General features: G+C 46.7%; 2 protein-coding genes across 5 annotated transcripts in view; one reads left to right on the top strand and one right to left on the bottom strand.

The window, feature by feature from the left end:
• LRRC34 (leucine rich repeat containing 34) overlaps positions 1-15801 on the bottom strand; it is a 25714-nt gene extending 9913 nt beyond the window's left edge. For 2 of the 4 annotated variants that reach the window (XM_082224457.1, XM_082224459.1), the window contains exons 1-2: positions 8270-8411; positions 1042-1166 (exon numbers count right to left, since the gene is read on the bottom strand). In XM_082224457.1, coding sequence (XP_082080583.1) covers positions 1042-1166; positions 8270-8308 — 164 coding nt within the window. In that variant the 5' untranslated portion in view covers positions 8309-8411. Of the gene's footprint in view, positions 1-1041; positions 1167-3323; positions 3411-8269; positions 8412-15779 lie in introns of those variants that run through there. The other 2 variants (XM_082224460.1, XM_082224458.1) reach the window with 2 other exon arrangements.
• LRRIQ4 (leucine rich repeats and IQ motif containing 4) lies at positions 8361-20349 on the top strand. The gene is made up of 6 exons (XM_082224226.1): positions 8361-8461; positions 10295-11463; positions 13341-13514; positions 16008-16146; positions 18676-18872; positions 20155-20349. The coding sequence occupies exons 2-6, from the start codon at positions 10312-10314 to the stop codon at positions 20344-20346; spliced, it is 1854 nt and encodes a 617-aa protein (XP_082080352.1). The 5' UTR covers positions 8361-8461; positions 10295-10311; the 3' UTR covers positions 20347-20349.

The raw sequence follows: 20349 nt of genomic DNA, 5'->3' as shown, positions 1-20349 counted from the left end.
CAGAACACGCAGCTCTCCGCAAGCGGTGGGAGAGCTGCGCGAAGCCCGAAGCCTGGGGGCGCGGAGCTCAGCGCCCCCAGGCTTCTGGGTCCAGGCAGCTCTCCGCAAAGCGGTGGGAGAGCTGTGTGACTTCGCGCAGCTCTCCCACGGCTTGCGGATAGCTTCTTAAAGCCTGGAGAGCGAGAGGGGTCGGTGCGCACTGACCCCTCTCGCTCTCCAGGCTTCAGCGAAAGCCTGCATTCGCCCCATAGGACGCACACATATTTCCCCTTCATTTTTGGAGGGGAAAAAGTGCGTCCTATAGGGCGAAAAATACGGTAGATGGGTTTTGTCAGGGGGCTGATTTGTAAATCCGGGGATTGTCACCAGGAAATGGGGACATCTTGTAACCTTAATTTAGCTGCTTCAAGGGGAATGAGACCATGATGCAATCTGCCTCCCTTTCTTTTGCATTTTTATTGTACATTCTAGGAAAACTAAGTGCTTCACATCTCAATAATGGTAAAAATATTTCAATAATTTTACAACAGCCGAGTAAAGAATCTCAGCAGAATTTTATTCTCATGTTACAGATGGGGAGGAGGCTGAAGCGAGGTTTCTAGTTATCATGACTGCTGTGGTAATACCTCTTGAAATCTCAGAAGCTGGTGGTTGTGTGAAGAGCAAATGTGGGTGGGTGGGTGGGGTGATGGCTTCAGAAAGATGCAAAGTTTCCTGTCTTTCCTCATACCTAGTAGTGTACAAAATAATGAAGTATAGGCAAGTCTGCATAATTTGCATATTCTATAATGTATCTATATGGGTTTTTTTGTTTGGCTTGGTTGGTTGGTAGTAAGTCGCTTTGGGTTGCCTTGGGCAACATAAAGCAACCAATAAATAAAATAATAATAACAACAACTTGCAGAAGCCAGCTTAATTGCTGCAGAATTTGGTTTTATCTCAGCATATAATGTTTGCATTTTAAAGCACAGCATATAAAAGCCCAACTTAACAGTTCAAAATCGTATTGGTTTAGTCTCCACAATGTAACTATTCGCTTACGTTTCTTCGTCCTGCTTCACTTCTTGGAGAATGCGGACTATGAAGGGGTTCTCAGGGTGTTTTAGTTCTTCACACGCTAGAGAATATTGCTGGTCAAGGCTTATGTATTTTGGCATAGTATCTAACTGAGGGGGGGAAAGACAATTGACTACACATCATGTATGAAGAGAATAATAACAATGCATACAGCAGCAGGAGAAAACGTCTGTCAGCCTCAGGGCGTCATTTCCTTCTGCACAAGTTTCCAAAGGTCACATGTGGCAGCAAAAGTAGGTGGACCAATGAATGTACATTTTACCTTTGTACAGTAGGCTAATTTTTACACATGCTCACACATCCCTCTCTGTTCTACACCCAGGGGAGCAAGAGGTATTATCACAGTTCAAGGCTACATTCCAGCCAGGCAAATGAGGCTGGTGAGTGGCTGAGAGAAAGACAAATTAGGAGGCGCTTTCAGAGAGAGAGAGAGAATGCAGTGGCCCTGCCCATGTCAACATGCGGCCTCCAACAGAGAATGCAATTTCCCTCCCTTCTGTAAGACATAACAACAAGGGAGTTGCTTTTCTATGCAGCCCAATTAGTGCCATCTCTCCAATACAAACTGGGCATTATAGTCCTGGCGGCAGAGTTATTTTGTGTGCACGCCCACTGCTTCACCCAGGGACATAATAACCCCAGAGGAAGTAAGCATAGGGTAGCCAAGATGGTGCCATTCATACGCTGTGGGTCCCAGCTAGCTTGCTCAATAACCAGGGATGATGGGAGTTGTAGTCACCAACACCTGGAGGGCACAGTATTGGGTAACCCTGAAGCTGACCGGGCAAATGCTGCTTCCAGTTACCAATTCTTCTTCACATAGGAGCCAAGGTCCCTTCCTCCCCCCTCCATAAAATATTTTAAGGGGCTGCCCTCCCCCATCAAAGTTGATGGGTATTGCCATTCAAACAGTGTGTGTCTGCTGTGTCATGGGATCAATTATGTGGCACGGGGCTTACTTGCCCCCCCCCGTATTTTATTCAAGTTAGCACTCCTGCTTCTTTATCCATCTAAACAAAACCCTAACAGACCAATTCTAAACACAATTGTTTGGAAGCACATAAACTGGTTCCAGTGGAATTTTTTCCTAAGTAGCTTTGTTCAGGGTTACACCTAGAGCCGGGGTCTGCAACCTTTAAGACAAAAAGAGCCATTTGGACCCTTTTTCCGAAGAAAAAAAACCTGGGAGCCGCAAAACCGGGAAGGTGACGTCGGGACAGTGCGTGACTAATGCACGGACTGCCCCCATGCGACGTCACAGCCAGTACAGCGCCCGCCACAGTGGGGAGTTTCGGGGCGCACAATGCACCTCCTCCCCTCGCTAGTATCCGCTCTGGAGCCGCGGCAAAGGTGTAAAAGAGCCACATGCGGCTCCCGAGCCGCAGGTTGCAGACCCCTGACCTAGAGCATGGAAGGAGAAGGAGCGGGAGGAACACTACTAGGGGAACACTACTGGGGGGGGGTCATATGATCCCAGTTAATCCCTTTGAGCTGAGTAGTACTTGCTTCTAAATTGGCAGGCAAAAGGCTCAGGCTGCCTCCCTGCCCTGGGCTCAATTGGAGTATATACCCTGTTGACAAAGGGTTTTTCCAGACAAATGTTTATTGTGGTACAGGTGCTGCTCATGCACACAAGTTTTCTCCCAGCATCCACACAATAATGTCTTCAGCATCAGGATACCAGTTTGTATCCTTCCCCATTCAATCAGGATTTGCCCTATCTGTACACAGAAGCTGTGGGAATACCCTTTCCCCACGCAGCCCTTCGTTTAAATGTCAGGGAGGGAGGGAGGAGCAGGTCACGTTCTACTCTGTCAGCTGATGCCACCCACAGGATGACAGACACCTCCATCATCTCCTCTCCTTAATCCCCACCCAAAACCTGAAAATAAATTTCTAGCAGCTCCCAACTAAAACTATTGCCCTCCGTTCTAATACAGTACTTCACTGGAATTTCGCGTGGCAACGATTTTCAGATTAATCCCGCAGGAGCCAATCCTTTGCACAGTTGCTTGTGAGCAAACCCCACTAAAAGCAGTACAGTACTTCTAAGTAAACGCGCACAGATTTTGCACACCGACACTGCTTGAACGAAAATAATCCCTTTTGTAAATCTAATTCCGCTTTGTCGATCGCAGGGCAAAAAGTGAGGGCACCGCTGCCTAGAGCCTTGCACCCACCGCGCCTTTGGGGAACCGTGAAACCCCAGGATTAAGACCGCAACCCTCTCCAATTGCGCCACTTACCTCCTGCTGCTGTTGCCACCGAGACGCTTTTTATCTATTTTTTATTTTCTTATTTTTTGCAGAGCGCGCGCGCGCCAAGACAACCAACTCCGCCCCGATCGCGGTTGCTATAGTGACTGGGCACGCGCTTCTTTTTTCGCCTGCGTCCCGGGGGATTCCTGAATGCGCCTGCGCCCCTACAGTTTCAGCGTACAAGATCCCGGGTAAGAAGGGACCTGGCGCCACCCGCCTTTCCCTACAAAGGCAACTAGCAAGAGGGCCTGGCGACCGCCTGATTTCGGGCTCCGTTGGAACTCAGTAAAGCACCATAGCCTACACCACGCGTCTCCTTTGCAAAGCATGCAAAGTATTAGCAAAATGATGAGAAAGCGGCATAGCTCAGTGGGTAGAGCATCTGCTTTGCACGCAGAGGATCCCAGGTTCAATCCCGGCCATCTCCAGGTAGGGCTTGGAAATGTTCGTTGTATGGAACATGGTAGAGCTGCTGCCAGCCAAGGCAAGCAATACTGGGGCAGATCTACCATTTGTTTCATTACAAGGCAGCTTCTTATGTTCATTGATCCGAGACGTCTTTCCTTCATAATGCATTTCCTTTGGCGAAGGTTGGTGGCATCTGAGCCCCGGCACATGGAAAGCAAAGCTAAATGGTGTCCCTGAACATGTACAAGGGCGCCTTTCCTTTATTAGTGAGTTACTACAGCTAGTGCCCCTCCTGTCAACCTAGCAGTTCGAAAGCACATCATAGTGCAAGTAGATCAATAGGTACCACTCCGGCGGGAAGGTAAACGGCGTTTCCGTGCGCTGCTCTGGTTCGCCAGAAGCGGCTTAGTCATGCTGGCCACATGACCCGGAAGCTGTACGCCGGCTCCCTTGGCCAATAAAGTGAGATGAGCGCCACAACCCCAGAGTCGGCCACAACTGGACCTAATGGTCAGGGGTCCCTTTACCTTTACCTTACAGCTAGTGCCCACGCAGATGAGGTTAGCAAGAAGTGCTCATGTGAGGTTGAGAGAGAGGATGACCTCCAAACTACTCATGCTATAAAACGCCTAAAGGGCTGGGTCCATGCCCTTAAGACTTTCAAGGGCAGGGGTGACTAGCCTTTTTCTCGCTGTGTACCCTATTCCCTCCAGGGTTGGGGGGGGGCACGTAGCAGGGGGTGGGGTAGGATGAGATGGAAAAGTGGGCAAAGCAGCAAATGTGATTTTTACCCAGTAGGCTAGTTTCTTCAAGCTTGCATGCCCTTCTCTATCCCCTAAATAAATATTCCTAGCAGCCGAATATACTTGATTGTGCAAAGCAGGGCAGGTGAGCGGTGTGGCTCAGGAGGGAGTGTAGAATGGGTAGAACCTCAAGGACCCGATAGTGAGGCTGAAAGGGCTGGATTTTGAGCCCCAGCACCTGGGACCGGTACCCTGTTGCCCTCCAGATGCTGTGTTGGCATCCGTCTGTCTCTGGAAACCATGGGAGGGAAGTCGAGCTGCGGAAGAATCGCAGCGCCTGAAGTGAGCTGTGTGGAGTGCCAGCCTGGGCAGTGCGTATGGAGGCCCTGGGTTGCCTAGCCCTAGACAACAAAACCACCACCCCTCCCCAGCCTGGCTGACGTGGCCCAAAGGAAATCAAAGCAATACATTTGGCACCAGTATGGCTACAGCTCTCCTTATCCCTCTGACCATTGGCCATGCCAGCTGGGGCTGAGGGAAGTTGAAGTACAACAACCTGTGTCTGCCCTACGTGTTTCAGACGGTTCCGTGAACTATTCCCACAGAGCACATTGAGTTCATGCACTGGGGCTAAGGGAATATCAATAACGACAGACGAGGTGCCCATCATGAAGTTTGTCCACAGTTACCGTATTTTTTGCACCGTAACACTCACATTTTTCCTCCTAGAAAGTAAGGGGAAATGTCTGTGCGTGTTATGGAGGGAATGCCTACAGGTGGCGGGGGGGATCTCCTGCAGTTGTGAGCAGAGGATCCATGGTTCCCCTTCCTTCCCTCCTCCGTGGCTCTCTTTGAAACAGCAAAGCGGGAGAAGAGCCGCTGAGTGGGGAGGAGAGAGGGACAGAGAGCCTGCTTGCTTTAAAGGAGCAAAGCGGGAGAGGAGAGGAGCCGCTTACACTCGTGTCCGCTTACACTCCTGTCTGGTTGGCTCCTTTAAAGCAAGCAGGCTCTCTGTCCCTCTCTCCTCCCCACTCAGCTCGCTAAATAGCATTATTAGCAGCATCCTTCTCCACACACCCCATGCGTGCTCCTTGTCCCTTGAGTGCTTTTCCTTCCCTCCCCACTTAAAACGTGGTTACAAAGCACGGATCCACATGGATCCTCAGGATTTTTGCACTGGGTCACCCCAAATTCACCATCAGATCACATAGCATGTCCATGGCTACATCTTGCACCAAAAAAATCACGCACCCATTGTTGCCTGGGGTCGCAGTGGTGCAAAAACGTGGTTATAAAGCATGGATCCACATGGATCCTCAGGATTTTTGCATTGGGCTACTCCAAACTCACTGTCAGATCACATGTCTGTGGCCACAGCATGAACCACAAAAATCATACATCCACTGTTTCGTTTAGAATATTTTTTTTTCTTGTTTTCCTCCTCTAAAAACTACGTGCGTGTTATGGTCTGGTGCGTGTTATAGTGCGAAAAATACGGTACAGTGGTGCCTCGCAAGACGAAAAGAATCCGTTCTGTGATTCTCTTCGTCTAGCGGTTTTTTCGTCTTGCGAAGCAAGCCCATTGACGGATTAGCGGATTAGCGCTATTAGCGGCTTTTAGCGGCTTATCTGCTGATCGGATCAGCTGATAAGCGGCTTAGCGGCTTAGGAAAAGGGGGGGAGGGAAAAAACCAGCAGGAACTCGCAAGACATTGTCGTCTTGCGAAACAAGCCCATAGGAAATTCGTTTTGCGAAGCACCTCCAAAACGGAAAACTCTTTCGTCTAGCGAGTTTTCCGTCTTGCGAGGCATTCGTCTTGCGGGGCACCACTGTACTTATTTTCAAATTGAGGAACCATAGAGATCTTACCAACAAAGGTCCATATAGTTAAAGCCATGGTTTTCCCCGTAGTGATGTATGGAAGTGAGAGCTGGACCATAAAGAAGGCTGATCGCCGAAGAATTGATGCTTTTGAATTATGGTGCTGGAGGAGACTCTTGAGAGTCCCATGGACTGCAAGAAGATCAAACCTCTCCATTCTGAAGGAAATCAGCCCTGAGTGCTCACTGGAAGGACAGATCGTGAAGCTGAGGCTCCAATACTTTGGCCACCTCATGAGAAGAGAAGACTCCCTGGAAAAGACCCTGATGTTGAGAAAGATTGAGGGCACAAGGAGAAGGGGACGACAGTGGATGAGATGGTTGGATGGTGTTCTCGAAGCTACAAACATGAGTCTGACCAAACTGTGGGAGCAGTGGAAGACAGGAGTGCCTGGCGTGCTCTGGTCCATGGGGTCACGAAGAGTCGGACATGACTAAACAACAACAGAGATCTTGGGTTGCGCAGTGGGCTAGTATGCCTGGCTCTTAACCGGAAGGTTGGCGGTTTGAGCCCACCCTGGGATGGCTGTGAGCAGGAATTTTGCATTGCAGGTGGTTGGACCAGGTGACTCTTGAGACCCCTTCCAACACACAATTCTATGATTCTATGATAAACATCCAAAGAAGTCAGTCTTCCGGAAAAGGTTGAAACCCACTGTTGCAGACTATTGCCCTGTTTTAGATGGGGGTCTGCTGTGCAAAGACAACCGAGGATGGTTACAGGCTGTGCTTTCAAGTCCAAAGTTGAATGCTGAACCCCTTGTAAGTTATGCCAATTTAACACTTTTGTCCATATTTCTTTATTTGGCACTATTAATGATGCTTCTGTTTGTTGGGAAGCAGCAGTGAAATGATGTGCAAGCCACTACAGCCACTTATTCTTGGCCACTGAATAATTTTTCCTCTTTCCCTTGCCCTAGCTTGTAGTTGTTAATAAAAAATTCCAGGCAAAACAGCAGGAGATGCTTGCAAGGTAGTATGAATCTGAAGACATACTATGAAGCTGGTAAACAGCAAAACTTTGGACACAGGATGTCTCTTCCTGATTGGGAACTCTTCCTCTGCAAAGCTATGAAAGCCAATCACCAGGGCACAGATACCTACCATACATTAAAAGCGTATTCAACACACATTTAAATCACACAACTTCCTTCAAAGATTCCTGGGGGCTCTGGTCTGTTAAGCGTGCTGGGGCTTGAAGCTCTGTGAGCAGAAAGGTACAGTTCACAGGATTCTTTGGGGGAAGCCATGTATTTAAAATGTGAATTGGATATGCTTTAAATGTATGGAGAGGATCTGCTGCAGATCCGTTTGTGCCTTCAACATGGACCTGTCTTGGCATTAAACCGTATGCTAATTAATTATTTGTGTTCAGTAGTATAATTAGGTTTGGGTAAACAGAGGAACCTGCCCTTGAGACAGGTTGGACAAGAGCTATAAAATAGCCAACAAAAGTTGTGTAATACATTGGCAGCTGTTAAAAGATCACATTAAATTATGTAAGGCTTTCTTTCCTGTTTGTAATAACTGGACCTGTTTTCAAGGTGCCAGAGGCAAGGCTGCTTGGAGGCTTCGTACAAGCAAGGAAGCCAGGCAAAAACAACAACAAGATTACGCCTTCTCATTATGGAGGGTTATTCTCCCATTCCTCCCAAGAAATGAATGTGGTACATATACCTCAAAACCAACCCGTGAAGTAGATTAGGCTAGGAGAACACAACTTTACATAATGCCACAGTGAGTTTCAGGATCTAGACAACGTCTCCGTGGGCCAAGGCTCTACCCACTGCACCATACTGCCAGTCATTATGCCACCGCCAGGATGCAATTTGGTTGCTATATATTAAATTTTCTCTGACCCTACAGCTCCCCACCCCACCCCACCCCTCCTTTTACTGTTACCTGGGAGGTTGAGGCCAACTCCAAGAGGAAGCTATCCATGGTGGTGGTGGTGGTGGTATTATTATGATATCTGAGGTAAATGTGAGCTCATCAGCCTCTCCTGCTCATAGCTTTCCTTTCCTCTCATATCGGAGCCTGCCTACTGAAGATTAGACAGAGCCATCCATCCCAAGTACTTTTATGACATCAGAGGTACGTGAACGAATCACATTCACTCCGTTTGAATTTTGACAGTTGGGTCAGAATTCAGGAAGAAACTCTGCGGTTAGGGGAAACTGGGGTGGAAGACAACCTCTGGATGCTACTGCCAGCGATTCCCAGTGTTGCATCCATAACAGACATTTAAAACACATGCCCCCTACCACCACCCAAAAGAATCCCCGGAACTCTAGTTTAACCCTCACAGAGCTACAGTTCCCAGCACCCTTAACAAACTACAGTTCCCAATACAAAAAGGGTGGCATTCCACTTAAGTGTTACTCAGAGAAGACCTATTAACATTAATGGATCCCACAGTCAGGGTCATTAATTTCAGTGGGGTCTACTCCGAGCAAATTTTATTGAAGATCATTCCAAGTTTGCAATCAGCCATGCTCCCTTCTCCTCCTCCTCCTCCTTGCCATTGTTTGCTGTTTTATGCAGTAAAGGTAAAGGTACCCCTGACCGTAAGGTCCAGTTGTGGATGACTCTGGGGTTGCAGCACTCATCTCGCTCTATAGGCCGAGGGAGCCGGCATTTGTCCACAGACAGCTTCTGGGTCATGTGGCCAGCATGACTAAGCCGCTTCTGGTGAACCAGAGCAGCGCACGGAAACGCCATTTACCTTCCCGCCGGAGAGGTGTCTGCCTGCACTTTGAAGTGCTTTTGAACTGCTAGGTTGGCAGGAGCTGGGACCGAACAATGAGAGCTCACCCCATCACGGGGATTCGAACTGCCAACCTTCTGATCGGCAAGCCCTATGTTTATACAGTAGGGTGGCTCAAAAGTAGGTATACTGCTTCAGAAGCCACTTTCTTTTTTCTTGATTCAAGTTCTCATCATTCACAATATCTGTAAAGAAAAAATATTTATTTATTTGCTCGTTTGTTTGGATATACTTTACAATTTATCCTCTTCTGCTAGTCACAATGTGGAACAAACCTACTAAATATTACTGTTCGCCTTCCTTTGTTAGTTAATGGTTCAGAATGGTTGGCTGACATTTCCTCAGTGAGAGTGAACGAATGGTTAGGAGATATTTGGAGATTAGCTAAAAGTTGAGGCATTGTGGGGTGTACACATCTCTCTTTTGGGATCTGTGATGTTTCCCCAATGTTACTGGATTATTGCTGTCTGGAGGGGAACTCTTGCACTATTATGCAACAAAAGCAAGACAAAACACACACATTTGTGGTATGAAATGTTTACAGAATTTCAGCAGGAAGCTATAGGACCTGCACTGAATGGAAATAAAGCAGAATATATCCACCCTGAAACTCTTGTAGGGACAGACGATATTGAAAGTAGGATTGCATATAACTACCTCCATGCCTTCATGACCACAAATTATCATGAATGCACTATAAACAGGACACCTGGAGGAGCACCCAGTGTTACAAAAATGCTCCTTTCCCAAGGAAACCAAAACTCAGGGAGTTTGGAACTTTTCACTGCTCAGCAAAGTAGGGAGCATGTAATAATATAACCCAAAAATCTTGATTTGGTTAAGTTCACATGATTAGATTCTTTTACTTCAGCTCAAGAGTAGGTTAAGTGCCAAAAATTCCTCCTATATTTCTCGCAGAACCATTTCTCCACAACAACACTAGTTCAAGCACAACATCCCCAAAATTTGGGAAGAGATCCAAATCCTACCTGAATCTTCCTGGATTCAGTGCCTTATCCTAAACATCATTTACACTGCTCCTTACTCAAGAAATAGTTGGGATTTATGAATGAAAACAACATATTTTGTTTATTCTTCATAAAACGTGGTGTAAAGGAATGTCTCCAAGTTCATTCTGCTTTTTTTTTTTTTTTTTGCAGCCAAAACTAGGTTTACAATGATTGCTACCTCCAAGAGTTTTGTTACCGCTGAAATAGTGTCCCAACTCTCTGAAAAATGGGTCACCATTCCAGAAGGGGATGACGCGGAAGAGACACAAGAAGAGGTAGTTGGTGCTGATGTTGGTGTTGAAGAGGTAATAGAGGAAAGGTTGGCAGATGAAGAACCCAAAGAGGAGGTGTTTGTGCCGGTGCAGATCACAGACCGCATCTTTTTTCTTGATTTGGCCAACAAAAAACTGGAAACCATCCCATGGCAGGTTTTTGAACTGGAAGACTTGGAGGAATTGCATCTGGAGAGAAATATAATCAATAGTATCCCAGAAAGTATAAATCGGCTTAGAAATGTGAAAGTCCTTTATTTGAATAAGAACAACATACAAGACCTATGTGAGGAACTTGGAGAACTGAAAAGTCTTCAGAGCTTGGATTTAAGCAGTAATCCACTCCCTCTGAGTTCACTGAATATCATTAGTAAATTGAGGGCACTTTGCCAGCTCAGATTATATGATGTCAACCTGGAGCAATTTCCAGTGGAAATCTGCAAACACCTCCATCATCTAGAATTGCTGGGACTCTCTAGTAACAATCTGAATTGCCTTCCCAAGGAAATTGTCAATTTGACCAAACTGAAAGAGATTTACCTAAAGAAGAACAAATTTGAAAATTTCCCACCAGAACTTTTTCAACTCTCTAATTTAGAAATAGTAGATCTAGAAGAAAATAGTCTGAGCCTCATTCCAGAAGAGATTTCCTCCCTGCAAAAATTATCCCAGTTCTTTGTCGCAGTTAACAGCCTAGCATCTTTACCCGATACAATGAGTAAATGCCCGAACCTATCTGTGCTTGATTTGTCCAGTAACCTCCTGCGCAAACTTCCACGATCTTTTAAGGAACTGACAGAGATGAAGGAATTTTCAATGTCTCGGAATAGCCTGGCAACTTTTCCGCGCCAGATTCGCCGCTGGAGGTCGCTCATTGTGGTTTACTTGAAAAATTGTGCCCTGGAAGCGCTGCATCCTTCTTTCGCCAAGCTAACCAGCTTAATAATACTAGATCTAAGTGAAAATCTCCTAGAGGTGTTTCCAATAGAGATTTGTTCGTTGGAAAATCTGGAAGTGTTGTTACTTGATGACAATTTACTATGTGAGGTAATTGAAATTCAGTTAAAACCTTATTTTAAAAAGCAGGGGCACCAGGGCAAAACAACACATGTTAGCAGCAGATGTCGCTCACCGGGATGGGTGGAGCCATTATGCTAGCATCTCTGGAGCAGTGTTGCAGAGTGAGACAAGCAAAAAGAAGAAGAAAAAGCCTTAGACCAAGGAGTTTAGAATTTAAAAATTGTAAACTGCTTTTAGAAATCTCTCTTTAATGTTTGCATGCCTGTTTATTTTCCGGATTACCTGAATCCAGGTAATCCTGAACTTCTGTCAGTTTTGGCTTCTCTAAGCAGGCAATTAGACTCTGAGATGCCCTATTATTACCGCACCATCTATGTGGGAGGGGCTCCTCATAGAGATTCAGGTGAGCCCTTCCCAACCTTCATCTTCACAGAGTTAAGGATTTGCAGGCTTGGGCAAACCCAATATTTGAGGAGTGGGGTCTTAAGGGGTAGGTGGGTGTGGGGAGAACTCAAAAAGCATGCTGTGTGGGCAGGAGATACTGACTTGACCAGGGGTTGGCAAGGTTTACCTTGCCTGGGCCGGTTCACTCCAGCAGAGATCCCTCCGGGGACCAGAGCGTGTGAGCACATGTGCCCGTGATTTCTGATGTCTGCATCTGTGCAGACACGATTTCTGGCGCCACACTGTGCCAGTTTAGCGCAGCGCACGGGAACTTGTTGAGTGGGCGGCTCAGTTTGGTGGCGGCTCATGGGCTGGGTTAAACAACCCACATGGGCCGCTTGTGGCCTATGGGCCTTAGGTTGCCGACCCCTGGACTTGACAGTTGGTTGTGTGTGTGCATCATAGGTACCAACTCCCTGAAGGGGTTGAGCACCCACAAATTTCTGTGCAAGGGCCATGCATTCTGCATGGTACCCATGGCCCTGGGCACGCACAGTGGCAGGGCCAAGCTGGCACTCCTTGCCTGCATGCATGTGTATAAGTTCACGGGGAGCCAATAATGGGGGGAAAGGGAGACAGCTGGCTAACTGGAATTCTGTACAGGAGCAGTCCATTTTGTAACATTTTGTTGCATGTCCCACTTCAGCATACTAATAGTGATCTAAGTTCCCCCATTGCTGGTCCCGCCATCCGCAGCCATTCTTATTTATATATTTGTTGCTTTATGATTAGCGGTGTACAGTGGTGCCTCGCAAGACGAAAAGAATCCGTTCTGTGATTCTCTTCGTCTAGCGGTTTTTTTGTCTTGCGAAGCAAGCCCATTGGATTAGAGGATTAGCGCTATTAGCAGCTTTTAGCGGCTTTTAGCGGCTTATCAGCTTATCAGATCAGCTGATAAGCGGCTTAGCGTCTTAGAAAAGGGGGGGAGGGGAAAAAAACCCGCAGGAACTCGCAATACATTTTCGTCTTGCGAAGCAAGCCCATAGGAGATTCGTTTTGTGAAGCACCTCCAAAACGGAAAACTCTTTCGTCTAGCGAGTTTTCCGTCTTGCGAGGCATTCGTCTTGCGGGGCACCACTGTACATAAAAATAAATCATGCAGATAATAAAACAATAAGAATTAGGGAAATGTGGGGAAACTCAAGGCTTGCCCAATTGCAATCAAATTTCTTGTGGTGGTGGTGAAGTCATCTGGGGAGACACTCATCTCTGCAAAACCAGCCCAGTGGGCATGGAATATACTGACAGTTGGGTGTGTGTGGAGTTTTGCAGGTGGAATCCCAAACAGCAGAACTCCCACTTCTTGCCCTAAAATGAGTTTGGGTTTTGTCACAGGAAGATTTGCACCCAGCTTTCTGTACCCTTCTATGGATAACAACGCTCATTTCTTTGACTTGTAGTGGAGTGTTGCAGTTTGAGAAATCTATATATTTATATGTTTCAATAAATTGTGTGTGAAGCTATCTCCAGCAGTGTTCAGGCTTTGTAAGCTGAAATGCCTCAGTCTGACTGGCAACAAGTTCACCTCGTTCCCGGAAGAAATATTTGCAATTGGATCGCTGGAGAAACTGTACATGGGGCAAGACCAGGGAACCAAGCTTACAGTAATACCAGAAGGCATCAGTAAGTTAGAGGTAAGAAAATGAGCAAGGTTTGGATCTCAAAAGTAGCCCTCCCTTGTCGCCCAAAGAAACATATATGTATGTGAATACACAGACAACATATAACGTAAAACCTTTTCAGAGCAGTGGGCGCATTTGAGATTTCAAGAATGCACTGTGGGAGTGAGTCACAAAATGGTTGCCATGGGATGTGTGATATAACAGAAAAGGGCTGCCGTGGGGGTGTGGCATAATGCAAAATTGGTTAATGGCACTTCCATAGTGTTATGTATTCAGTGGTCTGTGTTTGCCTGAGCTTGAGTCTGGACTAAGGATTCTGTGCTGCTATGTTCTGGTTCAATACATGATATCCAATCACAGAACATTTCAGGATTTGGGCCTCTGCCATTGGCCCTTAAACTCTGAGTTATGATTTGCAGCTTGGAAGTTTAGACAGCGAATCATATTGGACCTACCCCACATCAGGTTTCTGATCCAGATCAGCACCCAGTCCTACTTTATCTGCAATTTACTTTTTAAAAAGCAATTTGTGCAATTGTTATTGATGGTATTATGTCTAGATTGGCCCAGAGATGTTAGAAACGGGATATAAAGCATTCCTCCAGGACAGGAGCAGCCAAAGCCTATTTGCTGCCTGAGGCGAAGAACAAAGTGGCACATTCCCCACAAAAACTGACTAGACTGGTAGTTGAGTCTTACTTCAGCACTGATGATGGAGCAGAGTCCCCCACTTCACCCCAGGGCAGCAAGTTAGCTTAGGAGCTGCAGGGTAGAACACATGACATGCCTTTGCAACCACTTTCTGCCCCTCAGAATTTGCTGCCTGAGGCAGCCGCCTCACTTTGTCTTGCTGAAGCCAGAAAGATTAGAAAGACTTCCATGCCATGCAGAAACCTGCAATCTGGTACAGTGGTGCCCCGCAAGACGAATGCCTCGCAAGACGGAAACCCGCTAGACGAAAGGGTTTTCCGTTTTGGAGGTGCTTCGCAAAACGAATTTCCTATGGGCTTGCTTCGCAAGACGAAAATGTCTTGTGAATTCCTGCGGGCTTTTTTCCTCCCCCCCTTTTCCAAGCCGCTAAGCCGCTTATCAGCTGATCCTAAGCCGCTAAGCCGCTTAACAGCTGATCCGCTAAGCCACTTATCAGCTGATCCGCTAAGCCGCTAAACCGCTTATCAGCTGATCCGCTAAGCCCGCTAAGCCGCTAATAGCGCTAATCCGCTAAGCCGCTAATGGGCTTGCTTCGCAAGACGAAAAAACCGCAAGACGAAGAGACTCGCGGAACGGATTCTTTTCGTCTTGCGAGGCACCACTGTACACACATATCTCACAAATAGGGCCACCTTGGGAAGCTTCGCCATGTGATGCAGCTCACCACTGCCACACCCTGGCTGCCTCCTCCATGGCAGAGGAGCTGAGGGTGGGGCAAACCTGAGGCAGAGGCAGCAGAGGAGCCCCTGAGTCGGCAGGGGCACCCATGGTAGCAGAAGAGGTAGGGTGTGCCCTTGGCAGAGGCAGCAGCGAGCCAGGCACTCCTCACGCTGGGCCTGCCCACAACACTGCCTGTTTGCAAGGTCTTTAAAAATTGGGGCACTGGTACAGCTAGCTGTCAAAATATGGGATGCAAATTTTTGCCACTTAATAGAGGTCAGCACTGCAGAACTTACCAAGTCAAGCCAAAAGCATATTCCAGCATTGCAGGCGGTTGGCCTAGATGATTCTCAGGGTCCCTTCTAACTCTATGATTCTATGAAAACATAAGTAGGGGGCTGGGCTGCTGGATTGGAGAGGATTTGTCCAATAGCCAATTTGGATCTATGCTTGAAGAACACAAACTGCATTTTCTAGTAGAGATGCTCTGTATACACTAGAATGCACATTTGAAATTCACAGTGATGCTTTAACTGCAGTGCCCAGAATTCTTTGAGGGAAAGAAACTGCTTTGAATGTTCTTTAAAGGTATAGTGTATGCACTGTTCATGGTTGCAAGTTTAAATTGTTAGAATAATGGTAAACTGATGTTTATTATGGTAAACTGATGTTTATTATGGTTGATGGCATTTAAAATAATCACAATCAGTAATAAACCGATGAGGACCAAAAATTTTAAGCAAAAATTTTGATCCTGTTGTGCTTTTGGTGAGACTCTTCAGAAATATCAGAATTTGCTTTATACTGAATCAGACCCATTGGTCCATCTACTAGTATTTCAGTATTGTCTACAGTGACCACCAGAGGCTTTCCAGGGTTTCAGGCAGGGAAAATAGTTAACCATACCTGGAGTTGCTGGCAATGGATTCTGGAGCCTTTGCATGCAAAGCAGATTCTCTACCACTGAGCTACAGCCCCTTCCCCTGCAAAAATAATGGAGAAGAAAAAAAGATTGGAGATGCCTTCTCCATCTAACAGAGTGGTAGGTTATATTCCATAAATTGTAAGTTACATTACAGAGAACGCAGGTTATATATATTCAAAATGCAAATTATGCGTATTTTCCTCCCCCAGAACCTGAAAGAATTGTACCTTGAGAACAATGATTTGGAGTATCTTCCCCCAAGCATAGGCTCGCTGCATAAGTTGGAAGTACTCGACCTTCACAACAACTATCTCATAGAGCTACCTGATCACATATGCGAACTACAAGGTAAAAGGATAGATCAAAGCAGGCTCTGCACGAAGGCAGAATTCACAGCCATAGCTTCCTTTGCCAAGGGTACCTCTTGTCAACCCCTTATAATGTCTTTCAAGTCCCATTTTCCTCCAAAGCTAAATTTAAAATACATTCTTGCTTTGCATAATTTAGGCTGCAATTCATACTCATGATCTGCCTTGATGTGGGTGGAAGGTGAGGTTTCAGTGGGGCAGAGACCTCCCTCCGCCAGCCCAAAACAGCTCAGTTGGGGTCACCCCTCCAGTGCACAACTCCCTGTTCCACCTGCCAAAAGTGTGGGCAAGAAGAAGTACCCTTCATAGGATTCCCACTGGTGGTAGGCCTACAGAAAGCCTCAAAAAGGGGTGTTCCAGGGGAGAACTCCACAGCTGTCACTTGACATCAAACCCAATCTGATTCTGATAGCTCCATCAGCTCCAGGCTGGCATAAAACAGCAAGATTTTGCCTCCCATCAAACACCTTCTCTCCTAGCTGGCATGTGTCTGGGTGGTGAATAAGCTGCCCTGTCACACCCCTCTTTGCCTGGGGCTAGGATTCCTCTGCTAGACTACTTGTGTAGGACCTATACAGACCACTGAAGCTCCTTGACCACTGGGGATTTTGTTCACCCCTTGCTCCCCTCACCTTTGCATCCTGAAATCCCTCCAGGCATTGCACACACACTTGCTAGCCAGTCTTCTGTACCATAAGGAGAAAGGTCCATTCCCATGTGGACAGAACACAACCCATCCCAATGTTGTGTACATGCAGGAAGAGATCTCTGTAGGTCTTTATTGAGCATTCCTTCCAATTTGCTTGGACTGTTTTTATACGTCTTCTAGTTAATCATAAATTCATCTCACACTATTCAGTGCATTTCCCTGTCATTGGCCTGGTAAAAAAAGGGGGTTTGTTGTGCTAGAATGGTACTGCACTTTGTAAAAAGTGGGTTGGTTGTGCCAGGATGACTTTAATCACCTTTAACTGTGCAAACCTTGATTTCTCGGGATGCACCTGAATCCCTCCTACAAAATACTGACAGTTTGGAGGTGCCCAGAGGGAACACAGACCAGAGTGCTTTTCCCCAAGGCAAGATGCAGGCTATATGAAGGCCAAACTCAGTGACTCCCAGCATCTTTTTCTTTTACAAAAAGCAGGTTCAGTCCAGACTAGGATCACAGCACGTGGGTTAACCATTTATTGTTGAATTTTTCTGCTGGAAATCAGTGTCCCTGCCCCCCCCAAAAAACCTACTATTTGCCACAACTGGGAATAGGGTGGTGGGCCTTAAAAGGTAAAGGTAAAGGTACCCCTGCCCGAACGGGCCAGTCTTGACAGACTCTGGGGTTTGTGCGCCCATCTCACATCTATTGGCCGGGGGCCAGCGCTGTCCGGAGACACTTCCGGGTCACGTGGCCAGCGTGACAACGCTGCTCTGGCGAGCCAGAGCCGCACACGGAACGCCGTTTACCTTCCCGCTGGTAAGCGGTACCTATTTATCTAATTGCCCCCGGGGGTGCTTTAGAACTGCTAGGTTGGCAGGCGCTGGGACCGAGCAGCGGGAGCGCACCCCGCCGATCGGCAAGCCCTAGGCGCTGAGGCTTTAGCCCACAGCGCCACCCGCGTCCCACCCGTGGTGGGCCTTACAGACACACAATTGTGTTTGCATTTTTCCAATCAGGGCAAATGACAGCTTCAGGTCAGGAGTTGATTATCAACAAGGAAATTGTTTGGGGGGAAAGATTAACCCCTCCCCCCCAATGTTAACTCTTCCAAACTTGGTTGGCAGTTCCTGAACCTGCTTTTTGTAAAATCAAAAGTAATTGGGAGATACAAGCCATAGGAAGAACAGGTCACCATCTTATACCATCAGACCACTGATCCATCTAACTCAGTATTGTCTGCACTGACTGGCAGTGGTTCTCCTGGATTTCCAGACGAGGGTTTTTTCCCATCCAATCTGGAGGTGCAGAGGATTGAATCTGGGACCTTCTGCGTTCAAAGCAGATGCTCTGCCACTTAGCTTTGGCCCTTTTGTAGTTTGATCCTGAGCCAACTGTTTCTCTCAGCCCTGCTGACCGTGTCTCATTTAATGCGTGGTGTTCATGGGCTACCATGCTCCTCTGTTTCTGCCCCTCTTCACAACAGGGATTACCCTCCTATGCAATCTTTGGCACTCCAGATGTTGCTGTAGAACCACCATCATCCCTAAGCATTGGCTTTGTTGGTTAGAGCTGATGGGAGTTGAAGTCCAGCAACACCTGGAGGGAACACAGGTTCCCTAGCTGTCCTCTAAGCTACTTGGTACATAAGGAATCTAGAGTCCTTACTTCAGTTGAGCCTATTTTTATTGTCAACCAAAGAAAAAAAGAAAAACCTTGGTAGGTTGGCACTTGTAATAATAATAGTAATAGTAGTAATAATATTAATAATAATAATACTCAAACGTTCAGCTTGCAAATAAACATGAAATGGATGTCGCTTATGCATCATATTCACCTTTATCATTCTCTTGTGTTTAGAGTTGCAAAAGCTATTTCTTCATTCCAATCAGTTATTTCAAGTCCCGGAGAATCTGGATAAGCTAGAGAAACTGCAAGTTCTGACACTTGAAGGAAACCCTCTGATGTTCCCAGCGGTGGAAATCTTTAGCCAAGGGTTGCAAGTCACCATGCAGTACTTGCGAGATGAAAGATACGAAAAGGCCTTGACCATCATGGTACGGAGAACACACACAGAAAGCCACATGGGTCTGCAGCATGTTGTAGTGACAATCCATTGGAACTGTGGGTGGGCCACAGGATTTTAAATAGTGGAAGCAAAGTAGCAGATACCCCCACCGGAAAATATTCTGATTAGGGTGCATTATCTCCCGGTACATTGGTGTGACTTGGTATTAGAGAACAGAGAAAAGAGTCAAGGGGGAAAGGAGCAGGTCTGGTCAGGTAGGAGAGTATTTTCCTCCTGACTTTGAGAAGAAGCTGGTGGGACAAGGCAGGCAGTCAGTAGCAGAACCTTTGAGACCTCCAAGTGAACATGGCAGCTTTTGCTAATCTGGTGTTTTGGACAACCTGATGGGAGTTCTAGCCCAAAGCATGGAGGGCACGAGGCTGGCAAACACCGCCTACTGGTTCCTACAAACTCTAGGACCACTTTTAAAGGGGCAGCCCCCTGGCATATAATCCAGCATACCTCCTCCTCCTGGTTAATTCCCTCAGGGCTCTGCTGATGGCCCAACATAGTGATGTGTAGGGTCCATGATGTTGAGGAGGACAGTTCTTTGGAGAGAACAAGCACAGAGGTTACTGACTCTGGAGAGCTCCTAATTCAGGAGTCCTAATGGTACTGTATGAGGGAGTAGCAGAAGGGGGAGTAGTGCCAGAAGAATTCCTGCAAGAGATTTTTTGTCCACATGACTGAGCCTTGGGAGGAAAGCAGGAACACAGCATCCATTTTATGTGCCAACATTTGAAATCTGAAAAACAAATAGCTAGGAATGGACAGCGCAGCCTAGGTCTGTCCCATTTCAGTTTCATTATTTAATCGTAGGTCTGTTCACCATGAACTTCTTAGAGCGGCCATGGTGCCCACCTGAGAGGTGCCTGAGCTGAGCTCTGGTGAGCTCCAGCTGAAAAAAAGCCCTGGGTCTCTTCCATCCCATATTGTGCAATTCTTAAAAGAATGTATGAAAAGTTCAGTTTAAATTGTATGCCTTATTGTATGTCTTTCCCCTAAAATTTTTTTTTTCAATGCATGTCTCTATAACATGCATTTTGGCAGTAAAATACCTATTTCTGTGTGCACTTTTTTTTTGCACACCAAAACTGCATTGTAAAATCCAGAGAAGCAGAGTTGTGCTCCAATCTGGTAGTAAGTTTGCAGCCCTCAAATTGGTTGGTCTGCTGTAAGAACAAAATGAACTAATTCTTCTCCCATCCCTACAAACAGCTTCTTTTTTTCCATTTTAATGCTTATGTGGTTGTTTCTCCCTCCCCTCAAAGGTCCAGGCTTGGTGGCGTGGCTTGATGGTGCGCAGAGGGATTGGAGCCTTTGGCGAGATCCTGAAAATGATCAGGAGAGGCAAGAAAGAGAAGAAAGAGAAGAAGAAGGAGAAAGACAAAAAGGGAAAAGACAAAGGAAAAGGAAAAGACAAGGGCAAGGAAAAGGACAAAGGCAAGGGCAAGAAGAAATAACTG

The sequence above is a fragment of the Podarcis vaucheri genome (assembly GCF_965113315.1).
Source record: "Podarcis vaucheri genome assembly, chromosome: 5".
Lineage (NCBI taxonomy): Eukaryota > Metazoa > Chordata > Lepidosauria > Squamata > Lacertidae > Podarcis > Podarcis vaucheri.
Note: the sequence above shows the minus strand (reverse complement) of the source record. Positions and strands in the feature narration are given on the sequence as shown.

Coding starts and splice junctions, on each gene's coding strand:
- LRRIQ4 (XM_082224226.1), top strand. CDS start 10,312: ATGATTGCTACCTCCAAGAGTTTTGTTACCGCTGAAATAGTGTCCCAA. Junction 11,464..13,340: donor ATGACAATTTACTATGTGAG/GTAATTGAAATT, acceptor TTGTGTGTGAAG/CTATCTCCAGCAGTGTTCAG. Junction 13,515..16,007: donor AAGGCATCAGTAAGTTAGAG/GTAAGAAAATGA, acceptor TTCCTCCCCCAG/AACCTGAAAGAATTGTACCT.